The sequence below is a fragment of the Aegilops tauschii genome, chromosome 1 (assembly GCF_002575655.3).
Source record: "Aegilops tauschii subsp. strangulata cultivar AL8/78 chromosome 1, Aet v6.0, whole genome shotgun sequence".
NCBI lineage: Eukaryota > Viridiplantae > Streptophyta > Magnoliopsida > Poales > Poaceae > Aegilops > Aegilops tauschii.
The window spans coordinates 371,192,344-371,212,435 of NC_053035.3; the positions used below are offsets into that span (position 1 = coordinate 371,192,344).

General features: G+C 51.2%; 1 protein-coding gene across 1 annotated transcript; it reads right to left on the reverse strand.

The window, feature by feature from the left end:
* Positions 1-16,900: 16,900 nt before the first annotated feature.
* On the reverse strand, positions 16,901-19,019 carry LOC109752163 (NAC domain-containing protein 48). The gene is made up of 3 exons (XM_020311047.4): positions 18,459-19,019; positions 18,089-18,363; positions 16,901-17,605 (listed from the first exon to the last, which is right to left on the reverse strand). The coding sequence occupies exons 1-3, from the start codon at positions 18,652-18,654 to the stop codon at positions 17,174-17,176; spliced, it is 903 nt and encodes a 300-aa protein (XP_020166636.1). The 5' UTR covers positions 18,655-19,019; the 3' UTR covers positions 16,901-17,173.
* Between the last annotated feature and the right edge of the window lie 1,073 nt (positions 19,020-20,092).

Consider the following 20,092-nt stretch of genomic DNA (forward strand, 5'->3'; position numbering starts at 1 on the left):
TTAGACCTGAATAATTGTTATTTGGTGCCAGCATTAAGCATGAACATTATATCTGGATTTTGTTTGATGCGAGACGGTTATTCATTTAAATCTGAGAATAATGGTTGTTCTATTTATATGAGTAATATCTTTTATGGTCATGCACCCTTAAAGAGTGGTCTATTTTTGTTGAATCTCGATAGTAGTGACACACATATTCATAATATTGAAGCCAAAAGATGTAGAGTTGATAATGATAGTGCAACTTATTTGTGGCACTGCCGTTTGGGTCATATTGGTGTAAAGCGCATGAAGAAACTCCATTCTGATGGACTTTTAGAATCACTTGATTATGAATCACTTGGTAGTTGCAAACCATGCCCCATGGGCAAGATGACTAAAACTCCATTCTCCAGAACAATGGAGCGAGCAACAGATTTATTAGAAATCATACATACTGATGTATGTGGTCCGATGAATATTGAGGCTCGCGATGGGTATCGTTATTTTCTAACCTTCACAGATGATTTGAGCAGATATGGGTATATCTACTTGATGAAACATAAGTCTGAAACATTTGAAAAGTTCAAAGAATTTCAGAGTGAAGTGGAAAATCATCGTAACAAGAAAATAAAGTTTCTACGATCTGATCGTGGAGGAGAATATATGAGTTACGAGTTTGGTCTTCATTTGAAACAATGCGGAATAGTTTCGCAACTCACGCCACCCGGAACACCACAGCGTAATGGTGTGTCCAAACGTCGTAACCGCACTTTATTAGATATGGTGCGATCTATGATGTCTCTTACTGATTTACCGCTATCATTTTGGGGTTATTCTTTAGAGACGGCTGCATTCACGTTAAATAGGGCACCATCTAAATCCGTTGAGACGACACCTTATGAACTGTGGTTTGGCAGGAAACCCAAGTTGTCGTTTCTAAAAGTTTGGGGTTGCGATGCTTATGTAAAAAAGCTTCAACCTGATAAGCTCGAACCCAAATCGGAGAAATGTGTCTTCATAGGATACCCAAAGGAGACTATTGGGTACACCTTCTATCACAGATCCGAAGGCAAGACATTCATTGCTAAAAATGGATCCTTTCTAGAGAAGGAGTTTCTCTCGAAAGAAGTGAGTGGGAGGAAAGTAGAACTTGATGTGGTAACTATACCTGCTCCCTTATTGGAAAGTAGTTCATCACAGAAATCAGTTCCTGTGACTACTACACCAATTAGTGAGGAAGCTAATGATGATGATCATGTAACTTCAGATCAAGTTACTATTGAACCTCGTAGGTCAACCAGAGTAAGATCCGCACCAGAGTGGTACGATAATCCGGTTCTGGAGGTCATGTTACTTGACCATGGCGAACCTACGAACTATGAGGAAGCGATGATGACCCCAGATTCCGCGAAATGGCTTGAGGCCTTGAAATCTGAGATGGGATCCATGTATGAGAACAAAGTGTTGACTTTGGTTGACTTGCCCGATGCGGCAAGCCATCGAGAATAAATGGATCTTCAAGAGAAAGACTGACACTGACGGTAATGTTACTATCTACAAAGCTTGACTTGTTGCAAAAGGTTTTCGACAAGTTCAAGGAGTTGACTACGATGAGACCTTCTCACTCGTAGCGATGCTTAAGTCCGTCCGAATCATGTTAGCAATTGCTGCATTTTATGATTATAAAAGTTGGCAAATGGATGTAAAGACTGCATTCCTGAATGGATTTCTAGAAGAAGAGTTGTATATGATGCAACCCGAAGGTTTTATCAATCCAAAGGATGCTAACAAAGTGTGCAAGCTCCAGCGATCCATTTATGGACTGGTGCAAGCATCTCGGAGTTGGAATAAACGTTTTGATAGTGTGATCAAAGCATATGGTTTTATACAGACTTTTGGAGAAGCCTGTATTTACAAGAAAGTGAGTGGGAGCTCTGTAGCATTTCTAATATTATATGTGGATGACATATTGTTGATTGGAAATGATATAGAATTTTTGGATAGCATAAAAGGATACTTGAATAAGAGTTTTTCAATGAAAGACCTCGATGAAGCTGCTTATATATTGGGCATCAAGATCTATAGAGATAGATGAAGACGCTTAATTGGACTTTCACAAAGCACATACCTTGACAAAGTTTTGAAGAAGTTCAAAATGGATCAAGCAAAGAAAGGGTTCTTGCCTATTTTACAAGGTGTGAAGTTGAGTCACTCAATGCCCGACCACTGCAGAAGATAGAGAGAAAATGAAAGTCATTCCCTATGCTTCAGCCATAGGTTCTATCATGTATGCAATGATGTGTACCAGACCTGATGTGTGCCTTGCTATTAGTTTAGTAGGGAGGTACCAAAGTAATCCAGGAGTGGATCACTGGACAACGGTCAAGAACGTCCTGAAATACCTAAAAAGGACTATGGATATGTTTCTCGTTTATGGAGGTGACAAAGAGCTCGTCGTAAATGGTTACGTCAATGCAAGCTTTGACAATGATCCGGATGACTCTAAGTCACAAACCGGATACGTATTTATATTGAATGGTGGAGTTGTAAGTTGGTGCAGTTCTAAGCAGCGTCGTGGCGGGATCTACGTGTGAAGCGGAGTACCTACCTGCTTCGGAAGCAGCAAATGAAGGAGTCTGGATGAAGGAGTTCATATCTGGTCTAGGTGTCATACCTAGTGCATCGGGTCCAATGAAAATCTTCTGTGACAATACTGGTGCAATTGCCTTGGCAAAGGAATCCAGATTTCACAAGAGAACCAAGCACATCAAGAGACGCTTCAATTCCATCCGTGATCAAGTCAAGGAGGGAGACATAGAGATTTGGAAGATACATACGAATCTGAATGTTGCAGACCCGTTGACTAAGCCTCTCTCACGAGCAAAACATGATCAGCACCAAGACTCCATGGGTGTTAGAATCATTACTGTGTAATCTAGATTATTGACTCTAGTGCAAGTGGGAGACTGAAGGAAATATGCCCTAGAGGCAATAATAAAGTTATTATTTATTTCCTTATATCATGATAAATGTTTATTATTCATGCTAGAATTGTATTAACCGGAAACATAATACATGTGTGAATACATAGACAAACAGAGTGTCACTAGTATGCCTCTACTTGACTAGCTCATTGAATCAAAGATGGTTAAGTTTCCTAGCCATAGACATGAGTTGTCATTTGATTAACGGGATCACATCATTAGAGAATGATGTGATTGACTTGACCCATTCCGTTAGCTTAGCACTTGATCGTTTAGTTTGTTGTTATTGCTTTCTTCATGACTTATACATGTTCCTATGACTATGAGATTATACAACTCCCGAATACCGGAGGAACACTTAGTGTGATATCAAACTTCACAACGTAACCGGGTGATTATAAAGATGCTCTACAGGTACTTCGAAGGTGTTTGTTGAGTTGGGATAGATCGAGATTAGGATTTGTCACTCCGATTGTCGGAGAGCTATCTCTGGGCCCTCTCGGTAATGCACATCACTATAAGCATTGCAAGCAATGTGACTAATGAGTTAGTTACGGGATGATGCATTACGGAATGAGTAAAGATACTTGCCAGTAACGAGATTGAACTAGGTATTGAGATACCGACGATCGAATCTCGGGCAAGTAACATACTGATGACAAAGGGAACAAAGTATGTTGTTATGCGGTTTGACCGATAAAGATCTTTGTAGAATATGTAGGAACCAATATGAGCATCCAGGTTCCGCTATTGGTTATTGACCGGAGATGAGTGTCGGTCATGTCTACATAGTTCTCGAACCCGTAGGGTCCGCATGCTTAACATTCGATAATGATCGGTATTATGAGTTTATGTGTTTTTGATGTACCGAAGGTTTTTCAGAGTCCGGATGTGATCACGAACATGAGAGGAGTCTCTAAATGGTCAAGACATAAAGATCGATATATTGGAAGCCTATGTTTGGACATCGGAATGGTTCCGGGTGAGTTCGGGCATTTACTGGAGTACCGGAGGGTTACCAAAACCCCCCGGGGAGTACATGGGCCTTAAAGGGAGAGAGGAGGAGGCTGCCAAGGTGGGGGCGCCCCCCCCCCCCCCCCCGCCCCCAAGCCCAATCCCCTTCCGGAACGTGACTCCGGCCGGTGCCGCGAGCTGCCCCACGGTGGGCGCCAACTGTCGTGGTGCTCCCACGGCAGATGCCATAGGATGGCTAAAGAGGGGGACAGACACAAGGGCACCGATGGGATCCGGAGGCGAGGTTGGCACGAGCAAGTGTGTGACATGAGATGTACCCAGGTCCGGGGCTCTCCGGAGAGATAATACCCCTAGTCCTGCCGAGTGTGGTTTATACGAAGTGGATACAGGCTTGCTCCTAGAGCGGTTCTGAGGAGGAAGGAAGGCAGGCTAGTTCATGCGCTGCTCCTTCTCTGTGGGTGTGTGTGAGTTCTACTAAAGTCGACCCTTTGCATGGACGGGCACCGTGGGGTCTTATAGGCTGACCCCCCTGGGGTTACAATGGTAATATTACATGGGCGCGGGGCCCTCGTGTCAGCGTCTACGAGCCGGCAGTGGGGGCCGCCGGGTCCGCTGGGTGCGGGTCGTACCGGGGCCACCGAGCGTGGGTATGGCCGGCTGCTGGGCACTGTGGCATGCCACGCCGGGCGTCATGGGATGGTCAGCGCCGCCCCACAACAGGGCCACGCCTCCAGGACACCGCCTGCCCCGGGCGGGGGCTGTCGGTGTCAAAACCGGCGGATCTCGGGTAGGGGGTCCCGAACTGTGCGTCTGAGGTCGATGGTAATAGGAGACAGGGGGCATGATGTTTACCCAGGTTCGGGCCCTCTCTATGGAGGTAATACCCTACTTCCTACTTAATTGATCTTGATGAATATGAGTATTACAAGAGTTGATCTACCACGAGATCGTAATGGCTAAAACCCTAGAAGTCTAGCATGTATGATTGTGATTGCCTCTACGGACGAAACCCTCCGGCTTATATAGACATCGGAGGGGACTAGGGTTGTACAAAGTCGGTTACAGAGAAAGGAATCTTCATATCCGAACGCCAAGCTTGCCATCCACGCCAAGGAGAGTCCCATCCGGACACGGGTAAGAGTCTTCGGTCTTGTATCTTCATGGCCCATTAGTCCGGCTCACGTCACATGGGACCGACGCCCGAGGACCCCCTTATCCAGGACTCCCTCAGTAGCCCCCGAACCAGGCTTTCAATGACGATGTGTCCAGTGCGCAGATTGTCTTCGGCATTGCAAGGCGGGTTCCTCCTCCGATGACTTCAAAGAGCTGTATTCGGCCTTCCATTCAATGTCGTACCCATCGGCTTCTGTGCATCCATGGCTCCAGCTTCCACGTGTCGAGCGAATACGAGAGGTCAGGGTATTTTTGCACATAACACCCCGGCCATGTAAGAAAGGCGTCTATTTAAGAGACGGGATCTCAGATCCATTCCACACCAAGCGAAAAAATCCTCAGAGCTTGCTAGGAGAAACCACTCCCACATGGCTAGCGCTCCCAGTTCTTCCTCGCGCCCCCACGGCCCCGCAAAAGGCGATTGGGAAAGATGTTCCGTATCCCACGGTCAGCTGGTGAAGCTGCAAACACATGGATCCCCCCCCCCCCCCCCGCGGATCTAGTCCCCGTTCGAGCAGGATTGACCTCCTTCAACGGCGGGGCTCAGGCAGAGAATTTCCCCAATCCGTTCAGGGGGGAACGAGTGTGCTTCGTTCCCTACTTGCTAAGAGGCGTCGGATTTCCAATCCACCCTTTCCTCCGAGGACTTCTGGAGTATTACGGCCTCCAACTACACAATCTCACTCCTGCCTCCATCCTGCACATCGCGGGTTACGTTGCTCTTTGTGAGCTATTCCTGGGTTGTGAGGCCCACTTTGAGTTATGGAGGAAACTATTCTGCCTCGTCCCTCGCAACCAAGAGGGATCGATATTCGAAGTAGGCGGCGCCGAGGTATGGCACATCGCCGGGACCGGATACCTATCCGGCACGCCGAAGAAGGCGTCCGAAGAGTGGCCTTCCGAATGGTTCTATATTGAGGACGTTGCTCTTCCCGACCCAGTCCGAATGGGTCTTCCCGAATTTGCAAGCGCTCCATTGAAGAAACGCCACAGCTGGCGCCCTTGGAGCTTTGAGGAGGAAGATAGCGCGGAAGTCCGTCAATTGATGGGCAAGATAAGGACACTTGCCTAGTCCGGATTATCAATAATCGAGGTAATGGCGACTTCCATAGTGCGGGGGGTCCAACCACTTCAATACAGAGGGCTTCCCATGTGCCCTATAATGGGGAAGATGACGCCTCACGCTGCGGTCGGAAGGGTCCGGACACCCCCGCCGCTTTGGCCAAAATATTGGCCGAACTGTACAAAGGGGAGAAAGAGGAGTTCACTTGTCTTAAACGTCGAGATGGATTTTCCATGTACAGTCCTCCTAGCTAGGTGAGTTCTAATCCCACCACTTTACTCAATCCTCTCCCTGAGTCACTTTCAATGGACTTTAACCCATCAATTTGTAACAGGAATGGCGAAAGGTTACCGAGGGGATCCATAGCCCCGCCCCATAGCCAGAGGATCACAACCGGGACCTTGACCCCGGATTCAAAGAGGATCCAGACATATTTTTGGAGCTTGAGGATGGAGTGTTCTACCAGACGAGCTATGATGGTACGGAAGTGGCCATCATCGCCGACTATCCCAGCCTCCTCCATGCCTCGCATGTAAGTGATCAAGAGACACCTTCTTCGAAAGAGCTTCCTCATTATGCCTCACCCACCGCACTATTTCGTGCTCCAAAGGGGAGGCGCCCGACGTCTCAAGGTGCACCAGAGGCATCTCCTAAGAGAGCGGCACCTGCGCCGAGCAAATCTTCGAAGAGGAAGGCGAACGACAACACGGCAGAGCCTTCATCAAAGAGGTATGGTTTTTTAATCATGCCCCCTGGCAGCCACATCAAACTGTGACACTATCTGCTGTGTCTTATCAGGAAAAGCGTTTGCCAGACTATGTCCAGGGATCCTGCCGGCCGCGTCACCACAAGTCAGGTTCCCGACCCTGCCTTAAAGGCGAGGGCTGATACGGGAGTGACGCCGGATTGTCCTTCGGCAGAGGATTTGGATGATGTATCCGCCACAAACTCTGAAGTGGAAAGCGCCATGAATCATCGGTGCCGGAGGGCCGCTCTTCGCGACCCTGGCTTTATGAAAGAGGCATTCAATGCCTTCAGCTTGGCTGATGCGTACATCCGAGCTGCTCGAGACGGGCTTATTAGAGCCACAAACCAGCATTTGAAAGATATGCGGGTAAGTTCACATTGTACAAATCTGATAATTGTGTACCAGTAGCCCCCGAGACTTGAAGCAGTTGATACAACTGATTTAAGGATCGTTGTATAACCAGGTGCTTACGAAGAAGAAGAACCTGTTGTCTCAAGAACTAGAAAAGTGTCGGACCCAGCTAACTGCTGCAACCGCCGAACTAGAGAAATCTAAGAAGGCATCGCCTGGTAATGTTCCCCTCCATCGAGAAAATACAATCATATACCAGCAATACTAACACTATTGCACATCTCATAGCAGGATCATCAGATCAACTGATGGAAGAGGTGAAAGTCGCGCAAGCGGGTGAACAAGAAGCCAAAAGACCACTGGACGCGGGCGAACGTGTGCTAAAATGGGTCAAAGGATAAAAACAAGCTGCAGGATTCCAACACCCTGCTGGGCGAAGAACTGAAAGATGTTCAAGCCCAGCTAGCTGACTCCATGAAGGAAAATAAGAGGCTATGAGGCGGCATATTCAGTATGCTTTCGAACTTACCTTCGTGTAATTCGGCGAGGAAAGGAAAGGAACTGACAGCTTTATGACTGTAGGTATGCTAACTGGCCGCCCCGAAGAGGAAATGCCTGGATCTTCAGGCGATCTGCTACAAGAGCTGTCGCACATGCACGAGCGAGCTCGGCAGGAAATGCAGAGTGTTGCCAAGGCCTTGTGGCCCTCCGTCTCCCCTCCAGGAAGTATGGAGGAGCTTGTGCAGCTATTCAGAGGAGCGCAGCGGCGTTTCCGATTATGGAAGATATCTGCCTGCCGAGAAGGTGCGCGAGAGGCCTGGGCCATGGTAAAAACACGGTATACCAAGCTTGATCCGAATCATATGGCCCGGGTTGGACCTCTAGGGTCAGATGGAAAAGAAATTCCCGTTAGTTTGGTATATGACCAGGTAAAAGTAGCCGCAAAATATTCCCAACGGGATTGTAAGTTAGACAGCCTGTTAGATGGCATAGAGGAGGAAACTTTTGAGTCCCAGTGACTATGTACATTCCTTGACATATTTGTCCCCAGCCGGATTGTAAAACGATTGTCATGGCAGGCCTTTTTGCTTCGACCTCTGGACCCGAGGGTACGGAGTGTTTCCGAATACCTGAACGGCAAAATAGACCGGGGTATGCGTGGAAACCAGGCGTAGGGGTCATAGTTTCTTAAACAGACAAGTTGTATCCGGCTAGCTATGTTATATTACATTGCAATTGTAAGAAACATCTTCCTGAGAGAATAGTTCTGTTAAGGGTTCCTTTCCCTGGGTGAACATGCGTTAATGTACATGCCCGAACTGTGATTGAAAGATCGCAGTATACGTGACATCTGGGGGTTCAAAATGTAATGAGTGTGAAAACATCTTTAGTCCGCCGACCGAATATTCGCTTAAGAACGCTAGCTTTCGGCTTCACCCAGTCTGAGGTACACATCCGGATGACCCGGCAGTAACAATCGCATAGGTGCTCCCTTTTTAGCTTTAGCCAAACAAACGGGAACGTAGGGCATAAGCACAGGAGCCAGGCAACCCAGCTTGGCCAAAACTTAAGTCATAACGATGCATATAATGGCGAAGAAAAGGTACATATGAGGAAAAGACACATATGTGGTGGGCTTGACACCCGGAAAATAATAATAAGCTTCTATACAAGAAGCCCCGAGGTATTATGGGCGTACATATTTAAGGATGTGTACGTCATAGGTGCACGGTGTAGCCGCTCGAGAGCTTAAAGCTAAAAAATGAAAGAGAGGAAAAAGTAATGGAAACAAAAGGGAGAAGAAGACGAACAAAGAGTTCGGCTCTAGGCGTAGAATCTTCGGAGTCTGGCAGCGTTCCATGGGTTCGGCTCTAAGCGATTATCTGATGCATCCCGCAGGCGGTACGCTCCTCTAGTGAGGACTTCGTCAATGATGAAGGGACCCTCCCGCTTGGGCTTGAGTTTGTCCTTTTTCTTCTCTGGCAAGCGTAGAACGAGTTCGCCAACATTATACGTCTTGGCCCGCACTTCTCTACTTTGATATCTGCGAGCCTATTGTTGATACAGTGCGGAAGGGGCTTTTGCAACGTCGCGCTCCTCCTCCAGGATATCTAAACTATCCTACCGATCAAGCTCGGCCTCTCTCTTCATACATGCGCACTCGAGGTGAGTCATGAATAATGTCGCAGGGCAACAAGGCCTCTGCGCCGTACACCATGAAGAACGGTGTGCATCCGGTAGTACGATTGGGCGTGGTCCGCAGCCCCCGGAGTACGGAGTCGAGCTCCTCAACACAGTGCTTGTCTCATTCTTTCAAAGACCGCACTAGTCTAGGCTGAATGCCACTAATAAGACCATTAGCTTGTTCGACTTGGTCGTTTGTTTGCGGGTGATAGACGGAGGCGTAATCGAGCTTAATGCCCAGATTAGCACACCAGGTTTTCACCTCATCAGCTGTAAAATTGGAGCCGTTATTGGTGATGATGCTGTGTGGAACGCCATAACGGTGCACGACACCGGATATGAAGTCTATCACTGGTCCGGCTTCGGCCGTTTTAACTGGTTTGGCCTCTATCCACTTAGTGAATTTATCTACCATGACCAACAGATATTTTTTCTTATGGCTCCCCCTTTAAGGGGTCCAACCATATCAAGCCCCCAGACCGCAAAAGGCCAAGTAATGGGGATTGTTTGTAGGGTAGTGGGTGGCATATGGCTTTGGTTGGCGAAAAGCTGGCATCCGACACAACGTTGGACAAGGTCCTGTGCATCTGCTCGGGCCGTCGGCCAATAGAAACCTGTACGGAAGGCCTTACTTACAAGGGCCCGAGCCGCGGCATGGTGAGCACTGAGACCGGCATGAATTTCGGCTAAGAGCTCCCATCCCTCTTCTTCGGAGATACATCTTTGAAGTACTCCGGTAGCGCTTTTCTTATAGAGCTCTCCGTCATGGACCTTGTAGGCTTTCGAACACCGGACAATGCAGCGAGCCTCATTCTGATCCTCAGGGAGCTCTCGCCTATTAAGGTAGGCCAAGAAGGGTTCGGTCCATGGGGCAATTACTGCCATGATAAGATGGGCCGATGGTGTTATTTCGGTGGTTGAGCCCCCGATGATATCGGTATTGTGTTCCGGATCTAGGGGTATAATCGGATCCGAACTGGTGTTGCCACTCTCCCCTTGCCACACCACGGATGGCTTGAAGAGCCTTTCCAGAAAGATGTTATGTGGGACGGGGTCGCGCTTGGCGCCGATGCGAGCAAGGACATCCGCCGCTTGATTACTCTCTCGAGCCACATGATGAAACTCGAGCCCCTCGAACCGAGCCGACATTTTGAGAACGGCATTATGATAGGCCGCCATCTTCGGATCTTTGGCGTCGAAATCTCCATTTATTTGGGATATTGCGAGGTTTGAATCCCCGCGCACCTCTAGGCGTTGTATGCCCATGGAGACAGCCATCCGAAGACCATGCAATGAGGCCTCATATTCGGCTGCATTACTGGAGTCTGTGTATAATATTTGGAGTACGTACTGAACTGTATCTCCAGTGGGGGACGTTAAAACAACGCCCGCTCCTAAGCCCGCCAGCATTTTGGAGCCATCGAAGTGCATGACCCAGTTGGAATATGTGCCGTACTCTTTAGGGAGTTCGGCCTCTATCCATTCGGCGACGAAGTCAGCCAGTACTTGAGATTTAATGGCCCGGCGCGGTTTGTATGTTATGTCGAATGGAAGGAGCTCAATGGCCCACTTGGCAATCCGGCCTGTGGCATCGCGGTTGTTTATTATGTCATTGAGTGGTACTTCGGAGGCCACCGTGATTGAGCATTCTTGAAAGTAGTGTCGTAGCTTCCGGGATGCCATGAAGACCGCGTATGCTATCTTTTGGTAATGAGGGTACCGGGATTTGCATGGTGTGAGGACAGTGGATACATAGTATACTGGCTTCTGAAGTGGGAATTTGTGACCGTCCTCCTCTCGTTCAACGACGAGCACCGCACTCATGACCTGGTGTGTTGTCGATATGTATAATAACATGGGTTCGCCGACGTTTGGTGCGACCATGATTGGGTTGCTCGCTAAAAGAGCCTTTATTTCTTCCAATCCGTCCGTTGCCGCATTCGTCCACTCGAAGTGGTCGGTGCGACAGAGAAGGCAATAAAGTGGTAGTGCTTTTTCTCCTAGTCTGGAGATAAAGCGGCTTAAAGCTGCCACACATCCGGCTAGTTTTTGGACCCGTTTAAGGTCTGTTGGCGTAGCCAACTGTGACAAAGCTCGTATTTTGGCTGGGTTTGCCTCAATTCCTCTATTGGAAACGATGAAGCCCAGCAGTTTTCCAGCGGGAACACCGAAAACACACTTTTCTGGATTGAGCTTGATGTCATATGTACGGAGGTTGTCGAATGTGAGACGCATATCGTCTATTAATGACTCGACGTGCCTAGTTTTGATGACGACATCATCCACATATGCTTCAACTGTCTTGCTGATCTGTTTCTCCAGGCATGTTTGAATCATGCGTTGGTAGGTGGCGCCGGCGTTTTTTAAGTCCGCAGGGCATAGTGTTGAAGCAGAATGGCCCATATGGGGTAATGAATGCCGTTGCGGCTTGGTCGGACTCCTTCATTTTGACTTGATGGTATCCGGAGTATGCGTCGAGGAAACACAGTGAGTCGTGTCCTGCAGTAGCATCAATAATTTGATCGATGCGAGGGAGGGGGAAGGGATCCTTGGGGCTGGCCTTGTTGAGGTCTTTGAAATCGACGCATAGGCGCCAGGATTTATCCTTCTTTGGCACCATCACCAGGTTTGCTAGCCAGTCCGGGTGTTTTATTTCTCTGATGAATCCGGCCTCGATTAACTTGGCTAGCTCCTCCCCCATAGCTTGTCGTTTGGGTTCGGAAAAGCGCCGCAGTGTTTGCTTGACCGGTTTGTATCCCTTCAATATGTTGAGGCTGTGTTCGGCCAACCTGCGTGGGATTCCTGGCATATCAGAAGGGTGCCAGGCGAATATGTCCCAGTTCTTGCGCAGGAACTCTCGTAGCGCGGCGTCGACCGTTGGGTCCAGCTGTGCCCCGATGGATGCTGTCTTCTTGGGGTCCGTCGGGTGGACTTGAAATTTGACTATTTCATCTACTGGTTTAAAGGAGGTGGATTTGGGTCGCTTGTCCAGGATTACTTCGTCCCTATCCACCGTGGAGCGCAGCGCGGTTAACTCTTTGGCCGCGAGGGCTTCAGACAGTGCCTCGAGGGCCAGGGATGCGGTTTTGTTTTCGGCGCGGAGTGCTATGTCCGGATCACTGGCAAGAGTGATAATACCATTGGGCCCGGGCATCTTGAGCTTCATCTACCCGTAATGAGGTATAGCTTGGAAGCGTGTAAATGCATCTCGCCCCAATAGGGCGTGATATCCACTGTTGAAAGGGGCCACTTGGAAGGTTATCTCTTCGGACCGGTAATTTTCCGGTGTGCCGAATACCACGTCGAGCGTGATTTTTCCCGCGCATTGTGCCTCCCAACTGGGAATGATTCCTTGGAAGGTCGTGCTACTTTCCTCGATGCGGCTCCTGTCTATTTCCATTTTGTTGAGTGTATCCTCGTAGACGAGGTTTAGTCCGCTGCCGCCGTCCATGAGCACTTTGGTGAGCCGAAAACCGTCCACAATTGGATTGAGGACCAAGGCGGCTGGTGCCCGGACTGTCCGGAATTTTGGTTCGTCACTGGCATTGAAAGTTATGGCCGTGTCATTCCAGGGGTTTGTTGCTGCGACTTGGCAGACTTCAGCGAGGTCGCGGAGGGCCCTTTTGCGCCGATCATTTGAAGCGAAAGTCTCAAAGACCGTCAACACACTGAGGTCGTCATCTTCCGGGGGTGTTGTTCTGAGGTATTTTTGGTGAGGATATCCTCGCCACTCTTGGCCACCTGCCGGAGTATCCAACATGCTCTAAGGCTGTGGGTTGGTATGTTATACCGGTGTTGTGTGTATTTTGCATGGCCTATCGAGCCATCCCTCCAGAACGGTTCCCCGCCCCATGATGGGTTTAGATTTCTTTACTATTGGGTCGGGCGCCCCGCGAGGGTGCATCCTTTTTGCTCAAACGAGGGGTTGAGTGGAAATCGGTGGTTCCCAGCGAGCTGCCTGAGTATTCCAGGCGCTTTCCATTGTGCAGTACTTCTGTACTATGGCCGCCAAGTCAGCGAAGTGTAATACGCGACGGCGGTTGATGGCGGTGAGGATTCCTTCGTCCGTGCAATTATTGCAGAATACTGAGATCGCGTCTTCATCGCGGTAATCTTTAATCTTGTCTTTGACAAGGAGGAATCTGGCCCAAAAGTGATGGACTGTTTCCTGAGACTGTTGTCGTATGTAGATGAGATCGCGTATATCTGGGTGGGTGGGTGGCTTTAAATCCAAACCCTGACCCAATTTGGGATCCGGAGTTTGAGAAACTTCCGAGCTTAATAGTTCGGGCTCCGGGATATCAACTGATTTTTCAGGTCCACCGTCGGATTCTAGGTTCGGAGGGCAGGGCATGTCGTTCCGTGGACGGGTATCCGGCTCTTCGAGCTCAGAAATCCGAACATAGCTCGTTCTCAATATAGAGGAAGAGTTGTTGTTTTGCTCCTCTACTACCGCTATCTGATGGGTGATCGGCGGAGATTTGATTTCTCTCTGATCGGGTTTAAGCCCAATCCAGTCGTAGTCTGTAGCGACCCCCAAGGCGGCGATGCGATCCAGGAGTTTGTTTAAAGATGACAACTCCATCGGATCCATCCGTTTGGAGTATTCGGAGTCAACACGGAGGCGATTTTCGATGACCCGAGAAGTCATCGTCGGCTTAACAGCCGGACGGGCGGTAATGGTAAAGCCGCCGAGTCGGAGGGTTTGGCCTGAGGCCAGGGCTCCTCCGGAGGTGATACTGTCTTTGATAACAAGGCGGGCCATCAATCCTGTCTTCGACGTCACAGCGGAACTCTCAATGAAAGCACCAATGTCGGTGTCAAAACTGGCGGATCTCGGGTAGGGGGTCCCGAACTGTGCGTCTGAGGTCAATGGTAATAGGAGACAGGGGGCATGATGTTTACCCAGGTTCGGGCCCTCTCTATGGAGGTAATACCCTACTTCCTGCTTGATTGATCTTGATGAATATGAGTATTACAAGAGTTGATCTACCACGAGATTCTAATGGCTAAAACCCTAGAAGTCTAGCCTGTATGATTGTGATTGCCTCTACGGACTAAACCCTCCGGCTTATATAGACACCGGAGGGGACTAGGGTTGTACAAAGTCGGTTACAGAGGAAGGAATCTTCATATCCGAATGCCAAGCTTGCCATCCACTCCAAGGAGAGTCCCATCCGGACACGGGTAAGAGTCTTCGGTCTTGTATCTTCATGGCCCATTAGTCCAGCTCACGTCACATGGGACGGACACCCGAGGACCCCCTTATCTAGGACTCCCTCAGGGGCGTGGGGAGCACCGCTGCCGTGCTCGCCGGGACCGGCGTAAAGGAAGGCGTAATGTAGCCACGCTTACTTGTCGTTGTGGGTTGACTTATTGTGGACGGCCGGCATGCGCCCGCCGGCCGGCCGGGTCGCGCTGGGGAGCCGGCCAGGGGCGAGCCGGATTGAGGGGCTTCGCCAGCCCCGATGTTTTTGAAGAAGATCCGGGTTTCGTTGCCTGCCCGAGGGCCATCCCACCGACAATGCCTTTATCCTCTAACGATGAATGGAGCCATGAAACTCTACCACCGGTGTGCGTGGATTTTCATCCTATTGTCCATTGGCAATACTTGCGTCCTCATCAATGGCGCCCTGACCCTCCAATTTGGCACTGCAGAGGGCTCCGTGAGGGTGACCTATTGTCGTTGATACTCTTCATGTTCATCATTAACGTCCTGAACTCGCTCCTTCAACGGGCCATTTCCTTGGGGATCCTCCAGTGGCTCACCCCTCGCGACATGGCCTCCAGTGTCTCTCTACACTGATAACATGGCGATATTTTGCCACCCGAACCCTCAAGACTTGAGTGCCATTCGTGAGCTTCTCCAGATCTTTGGGACTGCCTCGAGTCTAGCGACAAACCTCTCCAAGAGTTCGACCACCCCCATCTGTTGCTGCCTCAATGACATTGAGGCCATCCGTGATGTGGTGCAGTGCCCGAGCATCGAGTTCCCCATCAAGACCTCATCCTCTTGTCTCGATGCGTAAACTGCCCTTGACCGCTCGACAACCGCCGCTGGACTAACTCGAGAAGGAGCTCCCTACTTGGAAGGCAGGCCTCTTGAAAAAGGTTGGGCATCTACTACTTTTCTGACATGTGTTTCATGTCATCCACTGCACACCTTGATGGCAGTCTCCATGGATGCGACTACCCTCAAGCTTGCTTATCATATCTACTACGACTTCCTCTGGTTCGAGTGCAAGGATACTAACGTAGGTTACTGCTTCATGAATTAGCAATGGGTGTGCCAGCCGCTCCATATCAGAGGGCTCGACATCCATGACTTTCGTCGTATGGGCATCACCCTCCATGCCCAGTGGCTTTGGCTCTATAAGACCGACACATCCCGTCCATGGCGCCATCTTCCACGTGTCAACCTCCTGGCACGTTGGCAACGGAGAATCATGCCTTTTTAGAGGATCTCGGGTTGTCTGGCTAATCGGTCTCTAAGATTGCCCCGCTCTCCTCGAGCTGGTGTTCGACGCCGGAGATGCCACATCGTCGTTGAGGGGCTTCATCAGCGAGCTTGGATTCACGACATCCCCTACGCTCCTGGACTTGCTGCACCTGTCAAATACATGGAGCTTTGGCATCGGTTGCATCAACTTAAGCTCACGACAAAGCCGAATCACCCTTCTTGGAATATTTGCGGCAGCGGTGCCTACATGACACGCTCCTGCTACGAGGCATTGTTCTTTGGGGCCACTAGCCATTACTCATGGTAGCAAAATTGTCGCACTTGGGATGTCTATCGAAGTTCTTCATCTGGTTGGCACTACAAGATTGTTGTTTTATGGTTGACTGCTTACTTTGTCGTGGCCTCCAGCACGCTCCACGCCGTGTTCTGTGCAACTAGAACCCTGTGATGATGAACCACCTACCCGTGGACTACCCCTTCACCTGTCAGGTGTGGCCCACGTGCTTGCCTGGTGCAGATCGATCTCTCACCGCCCGACGTCACTGTTGGTTTTCTGGATTGGTGGGCAATGTCTTACAACGTTTCCCCGTCCGGCCACCGTAAGGTCCTCCCCACCATGATCATACTCTCTGCATGGTGAATCTCGATGCTCGCAGCGCATGTGTCTTCACCTTTGAGTCATTGTCTGCCCCTCGCGTGGCCCAGGCTATCCGATCCGTGTCTTCACCTATGAGTTGTCGTCTACCCCTCATGTGACACAGACTATCCGTGGCAAGACTGATTGGTGGGCGCACACCGCAGCAACGTCCTGGATTGCATCCTGCCTGATCTTCTCCTGTCAATAAAAAGATGCACAAATCTTTTGTGTATTCGCGAAAAAAGATCGCACGGGAAGAATAACTATAAGTATACATATTCCCGTTCCAATGGTACCGATACCATGCACATCCCCCAAACAAGACAAAGGTATAAAAAAGCAATTTAAACAAAAAAACCCATTTCCAAATCAATCGCATATACACAGCTTAGTTCAAATCCGTATTCACCAAGACCGAGTACAGTACTCTGTGCGTCCCTCCTCGAACACACCGGGGCCCCGCGTCTCGTCGCCGCCGTCCGTAGCTCCTTGTGCCCTATTGATATCTGCCATCCAACGGCTACGAGTATCTCCTGCCGATAGATTCCGGCGGCTCGCCCGAGTCACCCCGATCGATTCCCTCCCAAACCACACGTACAGCCACGGAGCTGGATTCTCAGAACGGCTTGCCCCAGTACATGAGGATGTCCTGGAGGAGCGGGTCGCCGGCGGGGAGCCCGGCCGACGGGTCGAGCATCGAGCCGGCCGGGTTGACGCCCGGGGTGGCGGAGGCGAACGTGCGCTCCCACTCGGAGATCTTGGGCTGGCTCTGCACCTCCGGCCGCTCGCACGACGCCGTCAGCACGTGCTCCGAGCAGCTCGAGTCGGCGTGCGCCCGCGGCATCGAGTCCGACGGCCTCACCTCGTAGTACGCCGCCAGGTCCGAGAACGGCTGCGGCGCGTATGGCGGCAGCAGGGCCGGCTTCTGCTCCGGCGGCGAGCCGACGGCCGCGTGCCCGGGGCTCGCGCTCGCGGTCCGGTCACCGGCGCTCGGCCTCTCCGAGGCGCCTTTCTTGTTGTAGATCCGGCACAGCACCCAGTCATCCAACTGCAACCACCACAAAAAGATCGATCGACGTGATCAGAACAGAAATCATTCCTCTAATATTAACATTCCAACATGAATCCATCATCATACACTGATAAGTCACGAACGAATTTCAATCCATATGATCGGAAGGTGCTATTTGATTGGATATTTTCGTACGTATCGATTATAAAATGAGTCGCTATCGCGGCGCACAAAGCGCGAGAGATAATTGGCGGGCGGAAGAGATGACGCACGCCGGCATCTCCACCGTTCACACCCGCGAGAAAGCGAGCTGCCCGTGACAAGGATCGTAAACAATTAATTAAGCCCCACTTATCTTCCACGTACGATCGATACGTGACGATAGCCAACTCCTTATCTAATCGTTCGACATGATGCCAAAGAGGACAAAGTTAGACGGACTGATTGAAGATGATTCTTTGCACAGTTCGAGCCACCTACTGTGCGCAGGTCAGAGGGCAGGGGGAGGATGGTGCGTACCCTGAGGCTGTTCTTCTTGCGGGCGGAGCGGTCGACGTCGGCGAGGCGGTACTCGTGCATGATCCAGTTGGTCTTGTCGCCCTTGGGCGCCTTGCCGGCGTAGAAGACGAGCGCCTTCTTGATGGCCAGGGGCTTGGGCGTGCCCACCGGCTTGTCGGCGCCGGTGGCCTTCCAGTACCCGGTGCCGGCCGACCGGTTCGGCCGCGACCCGTTCGGGTACTTGCGGTCGCGCGGGGAGAAGAAGTACCACTCCTTCTCGCCGTACAGAGCCATTCCTGCACGCACACGCAGATGCAAAAACGATTAAATCATCCCGCCACGCGAGCGTTCATGCATGCATGCATGCTGCGCCGGGGCATGGAAGACGTACTTGGGAGCTGCCATGGGTCGAACTTGTAGAGGTCGACCTCGGCGATGATGGGCACGGAGATGGGCAGGCCGGCGCACCGCCGGCAGAGGTAGTGCATCACCAGCTCCTCGTCCGTCGGGTGGAACCGGAACCCCGGCGGCAGCTGCAGATCCTGCTGCCCCTGCGTCGCCGCCGCTCCTCCGCCGCCGCCGCTCATCTCCTCGATCCTTCTTCTCGCTCGATATGTAGAGCTAAGCTAGCTACTCGAATCCGACAGCTCCAAACTGCTGCGATAAACAGAAATAGCTAGACTGGACGATCGAAGGGCTTCTTCTTGTCCTGGAAGGGGCGAGGAGAGCATGAAACCATGCGCAGTGCGGCACGCGCGGCATATATAGAGCGCGCGCGCGCGCGCGCCGAGGGGATGCCGCTCGTGGCGAGACGTGGAGGGCATCCGACGGTCGGGGCGCGGCTTTTGTCACTGCTTACGCCATGGCGCTTGGACGCGCACGCGCGCGCGCGGCCGGGGCGCGGCCAGGAGCGGCGAGGCGGCAGTGTGGGGCCCGTTCCCGGTGCAACGGCGGCTCGATCACGTGGACAGGTGTTCCGTTTCGGGTTAGTTTGCGAGCCCCACGACGGAACATGCGCCCGTTGCCGGCGCGACACGTGGTGGAGGGGCTGCCAAAGCGGAAAGGTACGGATCCCGACGGGGTCAGTTGGAGCGTATGACTAGTTTAGGGTTTTTTTGGGGACTCTAATGTAACTGCAGCATTGTTGTATACGGTTGTATAGGTCTTGTGTGGTCGTCTCTTCGGGGCCCCAAGGGCTGAGTCACTCGATGTAGAGAATGTTGGAAATATTAGCATTTTTCCGATTAATCTAATCCACGAGTAAAGAGTAAGCATGGCATAAACGGTATGCATCTCATAGCGATACCTAAGCATACTAGCACGTACAGAACATAGAAGCGGACCATCTATCAGCAGCACATATACGGCTAGCACAAGTACGAGTAAACGAGGGATGAACAGATCATACCCTCCGGTTGGCCAAACCAACGCGGCGGGGGCAGCAGCAGCCTCGGCGTCGTCGGTGGCCTTCTTCTTGGCGGCGGCGGCGTCAGCCATGGGGTCGATGCAGGGGAAGTAGTGGAAGCAGAGGCGGACAAAGTTGGGGACGGATCGGGAGCAGTCGCGTCGAGACGCTCCCCAAAAACCTTATTGCCGTTCTCCCGGGCAGGATCTCGAACAACAGGGTTCCGGAAGCACCTGCTCTCCCGACCAACCGTGCACACGGTCGTCGGGATGGGATCGCCAGAAGCAGCACAGAAAGAGGAACAGTAGATGACGGGTAGGGTTGTACGAGAGGGAGTGAGTGAACTGAGTTAGGGTTCACTCCACTAGCCAGCACCTTCTTATATAGGCCGTCAGGTAGATGGGCCTGGGCCAAGCCCACGACCGAGTCCGCGAACAGCCCACGGTCCAACGTCTCGGACAGTGGCGCTTCCGTAAGCGACTCGTTAATTAATTAACAATTAATTAACCATTCCTGAGCGGCAAAAATAAGCTTCGGCTCGGCTCATTCCCGCAACCCGCGGCGCGTCGTGACGAGGCGAGGCGAGGCGTGGCGAGGCGGGCGGCGGAGGAGAAGGAGCG

Coding starts and splice junctions, on each gene's coding strand:
- LOC109752163 (XM_020311047.4), bottom strand. CDS start 18,654: ATGAGCGGCGGCGGCGGAGGAGCGGCGGCGACGCAGGGGCAGCAGGAT. Junction 18,364..18,458: donor CGACCCATGGCAGCTCCCAA/GTACGTCTTCCA, acceptor GTGTGCGTGCAG/GAATGGCTCTGTACGGCGAG. Junction 17,606..18,088: donor GCAAGAAGAACAGCCTCAGG/GTACGCACCATC, acceptor TGGTGGTTGCAG/TTGGATGACTGGGTGCTGTG.